A 4,592-nucleotide genomic window follows, 5' to 3' on the forward strand; every position below is an offset into this window, starting at 1 on the left:
GCCTGGATGAACAGCACGAGACGCCCATGCGTGAACCACCACTAACAACCACAGAAGAGCACTTAACTCGAGGTAGGGTCCTGGAATTTGCTATGGGTTAAACTCATATTTCACAATAAAGCCTTTTGTTCCAAGACATCCTCTAGTGTTCTAGTGTTCAGCTTTTGTGATAGTGCTTCATAATGATTTTCAAACCACTCGTAAGTGAAACGCACACATATTTTCTTGCCACAATTTTTTTTAGCTCCTCCCATAGAGACCATTCAAGCGATGGTCTCTTGCTTGGTCAAGATTCTGTAAGTACAGTAAATCCTGTCCTAAACGATCCCTCTCATCGCTGATATCCTGCTATATATGATGCGGATCGGGTCCACCGACACGGTTCCCAGTCAAAAGTTAATAAAGAATTGATAATCCTGCCAATCGCTATACTTGATACGATATTTTCAGAATCTGATACTAAAACAAATATATTATTGGTGTTTAAAAAGCATCTAGATCTCCTCATCATTAAAAAAAAAAAAAGCAGTGATAGAAGTCTTGGTCATCGATGTCTCCTTTTCCAAATTTAGTTGCTCACGGATCCTGCTTTGGAGGAAACGAAGGTTTTCATTATCTTGTCCTCCGAGTCTGGGTGATCAGCAAACATACAGTTAACCCTGCGAACAGCGTTCTTCTTCTGTTGATTATTTTCCTCTCGGGCAGGCTGCTCTGTATTCTCTTCAATGCCATTCTCAGGCTCGTGGGACTCACCAGACGACGTCTGAATGAACAAAACGTCCAATGACTCGTCCAATAAGGCCTCCGGCGAGATTGTCTACGTGGTGGGGCATTGAACATGTGGCATTCCTTTGACCATGGTCCGATTCACTTTACTTCGGTATCGTCAGAGTCCGATTATCCAGATGCACCAGCGAACGTATTTACTGCATGGACCGATAATGGTAACTTTGGCGATTAATTGAGTTGGATCGAAGCAGATCTCAAGAAGGCAGACGCCAACCGTGCGAATGTACCGTGGATTTTCGTTGGCATGCACCGCCCGATCTACAGTGTCCTCAATTCTGAATACGACGTCCCCATCGACCACACTTCAAAGATTCAGGCAGCATTTGAAGATCTATTACTCAAATACAAGGTTGACGTGGTGCTGACAATGAAAATTTGGGTACTCGATGTTGAAGGAGAATCGCACGACGCTGGTATGGGAGTATATTTTGAGCTCGGGCCAGACCGTTCAAGATGAATTTGTGATGCACAAGACGACCCAACCCAGTCCGACGTTACTAGTAGCTAGCAGCCTTCAATGGTGCGTTAGACTGCACTTATTCGCTTGCATTATTCCAATAGAACACACTATCTGTATACCCAGAGTTCCGAGCTACTTATTAGATCGATTTAAAACCATGAAGAAATCAAGAATGTGAAAGCCTATCGGTAGCAGGAGAAAGAGGGGGCTATTAACCGATCGACAGCGTAGTACTTAATTTAGTACTCTGTTATCTTTACGTTAGCGGAGGAAAATGCGTCGTTATCAAACCTCGGCCTCACTATAATATTGTGATGAGACGGCGTCAAACGAAAAGATGCTTACACACCTAAGTACGAATCGCGATTTGGGCATCATTGTAAAGAGGATGATCTCCTCTTTCGATTGGTGCATTCAGATCTACAAAAAGTGAAAAGCTCACTGAGCGACGAGTCTCACAAAAGCATGCCTCCTTGAAAAAACTTTTTTGGCAAAAAATGTTTTTAGATCCCTGGAAACAATATTTCTTACTATTTCGATTGAAAAAGGAAGTAAAACAAACTAGATACCTGATTCCAGTATCTAGTTTGCTTTACTTCCTTTTTAAAAATGTGTTTGAATTTTGGAATCCATGTCACTGTGGCCTTCCGAATCCGGTCTCAGCAACACAAGCAGCCTTCTTTCACCAGAAAGGGCAACGCCCAGCTTGGACGACACACTGGGGCTTGCATGACTGCTGGTGGGTGGTGTCGGAGTGGAGGAAGCGGCCGGACGCATGCTCATTGCTCGGTTGAGTACAATATCGCTTTCGATACACCTCGAGAAAATGGGTCTGTGTGGGAAAATGCTGCTCTGTATTCTCTCCAATGCCATTCTCAGGCTCGTGGGACTCACCAGACGACGTCTGAATGAACAAACGTCCAATGACTCGTCCAATAAGGCCTCCGGCGAGATTGTCTACATTTCTCTATGCTGTTCGCTCCGGTTGCAAACGAATTCCTCGATGTCCATCAGATCACGAACTCTCAATCGCTGTTCAGTGATCTTGATCGTCGTACATTTCGGTTATCGTCCCGGACGTTGAGGTAGCGATCGCTTTCCTCGAGGATTGCAAAGATGGTTCCTTGCACAGTTTAACCAGAGCAAATTCATGCTCTGCCCTTTCAGCTAGCTGTAGTTGGGTTAGGCCCGGAAAGACTCGTTTTCACGTGCATATTTTGTTTTTGTGCTCCCGGGTCGGGTTCCCGACGTGTTTTGCCTTCCTTCCCATCGCAAAACTCTGAAGGCAACCCTAAACAACCCGGAGACGAGCTATATATAACTCTCAAGCCCATGACTCGAAGTGTTAGTCCCTTGGGTTTTTACCATCCTCCACTATCTGATATTATTGCTATATCTGATGGTGGCCTTGACAACGGCGATTATATTAGTTAGGACAGGTTGTACTGTACCAGCAACTTTCGTACATTGTAAGTGTTTACTTTTGTTTACTCTTATACGTTGCTACAGCTGTTACATATGCTGTTTACTTTTGATTACTCATAGCAGTTTTACTCTCTCGGACATAAGGAGGATAAGGGATAAGAAGATTCAGAATTACGCAATTACTCCGTACTCGCCCAGACTTACCACCGTCGAAATGTCGAACGAAGCAGAGGACAATGTTGCCCAACCAAGCAGTGCGATGTCTGATGCTCTTCATTGAGCCGATGTCCAATGATACACCAACTCCAGTGATACACACCCTGTAATAATGCATGCAGTGCTTGATCGCTGTCGAATGTATTTTACTATAGGTACATTATGTCGCAAGGCCATCTGGTTTGGAATCATGAATCAGAATTCTTGATATCCAGGAACATCTTTGCCGTTTGTATACAGTGCAGCACAACTTATGATGGTGACTAACAATGGCCTGTAAATTAACCCCTGCACCTTGCAGAATCAAAACACTGTTCTCCAACAGAGCGAAATGTTTGGTCAAGGCACTGATAACAAGCACCTGTGGGTTTGTCCTTGCGTACATAGTGGCAAATAACTCAAATCGGGGGCGTTCCGATGTAGTTGTGTTGTTCAAAGAGAATAAGAAGTCTTAGAGATATTGCACGCTACATTAGGGAAGTTGAACCTTATTTAAAAAAAAAGATTTGCTTGGTTTTAGAAATGAGCAAAGATGCTCTCCTTACATGAACCGCGGTACTCGGGGTCAAAAACACCTTAAATGCAAAAGCCCTTAAATGCCTAATTGGATCTCACCCTCTCATAACTGCCAAGCGGAGACCTCTATTTGATCTAAGAGGTGGCTGATTTCTAAAATAAGACCAGTAGGAACAAATCGTCCAAACACTGTGAAAACAGGTTCGACTTCCCCCATTAAGTAATTAAAAATCTGCTAGTTTGGCAATTAATTATAATAATAAACTTGAGATAAACATTCATAACTTGGACATGTTTGTAGCAGTACGAACTGCTGTTAATGAAAATGAGCCAGAAATTCTTAATTACCATCTGACTTTATCTATTGTGACAGTAGCAAAATTGCATAAGCAAACGAGAGGATTACTTCATCGAGGGGAAAAGACTCTAGAATGATAAAGTTATACGAGTGCTCAATAAAACTTAATTCACACTTTAAGTTCGAACGTGCAAACGGTATTGCCGACGATCAAAGTAGTACATCGGTACAGGTTTCATTCCTCAAATTACCTATTAGCCATCCGCACCCAAGTCCAGAACAGCATGCGATTTTCATTCGCCTTGCTCCTCGCTCCCGCCGTTATTCTGCTCGACAGTGGCAATGCACTAGTAGCACCAACGGACCTAAACAGGGTCGTGAACTCGAATATGCCCAGGGGTTTGGCCCACAATGGTGCCGAATACCAGAGAGCTGGGGGCAGATCTCTTCGTACGCGTGAAGACGAAGATATTAACATCGACAAGGAGGAAGAGAGGGGCTTCTTCGGGAAGTCGAAGCTCCCGCCTGGTGTCACCAAGGAACAAGCAGACCAAATCAAGCTGAAGTGGTTGAAAAACTCGGCGTTGTACGATGATATAATCCGAGACGCTAACACGTGGTTTACGGCACTATCCACTTGGAGGGATATGGGGTATTCGTCAGGCAAAGTCAAGCGTGCTATGAAAAAGCTTGGCAAAACCTCGGCCGAGATCAAATACGTCAAAGACGGCTACGAAAAGTTTCTAAATGGAAACATGATTCGATCGCAGTAGCTGGGCTGATAGACGAACGTGCCTGGATGAACAGCACGAGACGCCCATGCGTGAACCACCACTAACAACCACAGAAGAGCACTTAACTCGAGGTAGGGTCCTGGAATTTGCTATG

The 4,592-nt window shown here is 44.1% G+C and overlaps 2 protein-coding genes across 2 annotated transcripts; one reads left to right on the top strand and one right to left on the bottom strand.

The window, feature by feature from the left end:
• Positions 1–1,852: 1,852 nt before the first annotated feature.
• PPTG_20674 (hypothetical protein) lies at positions 1,853–2,032 on the bottom strand (the record flags this gene model as incomplete). The annotated part of the gene is made up of 1 exon (XM_008892872.1): positions 1,853–2,032. One exon carries the CDS (start codon positions 2,030–2,032, stop codon positions 1,853–1,855), a length of 180 nt encoding a protein of 59 aa, XP_008891120.1.
• A 2,061-nt stretch (positions 2,033–4,093) lies between these two features.
• On the top strand, positions 4,094–4,477 carry PPTG_00162 (hypothetical protein; the record flags this gene model as incomplete). The annotated part of the gene is made up of 1 exon (XM_008891525.1): positions 4,094–4,477. The coding sequence occupies one exon, from the start codon at positions 4,094–4,096 to the stop codon at positions 4,475–4,477; it is 384 nt and encodes a 127-aa protein (XP_008889773.1).
• Positions 4,478–4,592: the final 115 nt, after the last annotated feature.

Source organism: Phytophthora parasitica (assembly GCF_000247585.1).
Source record: "Phytophthora parasitica INRA-310 unplaced genomic scaffold supercont2.1, whole genome shotgun sequence".
NCBI lineage: Eukaryota > Oomycota > Peronosporomycetes > Peronosporales > Peronosporaceae > Phytophthora > Phytophthora nicotianae.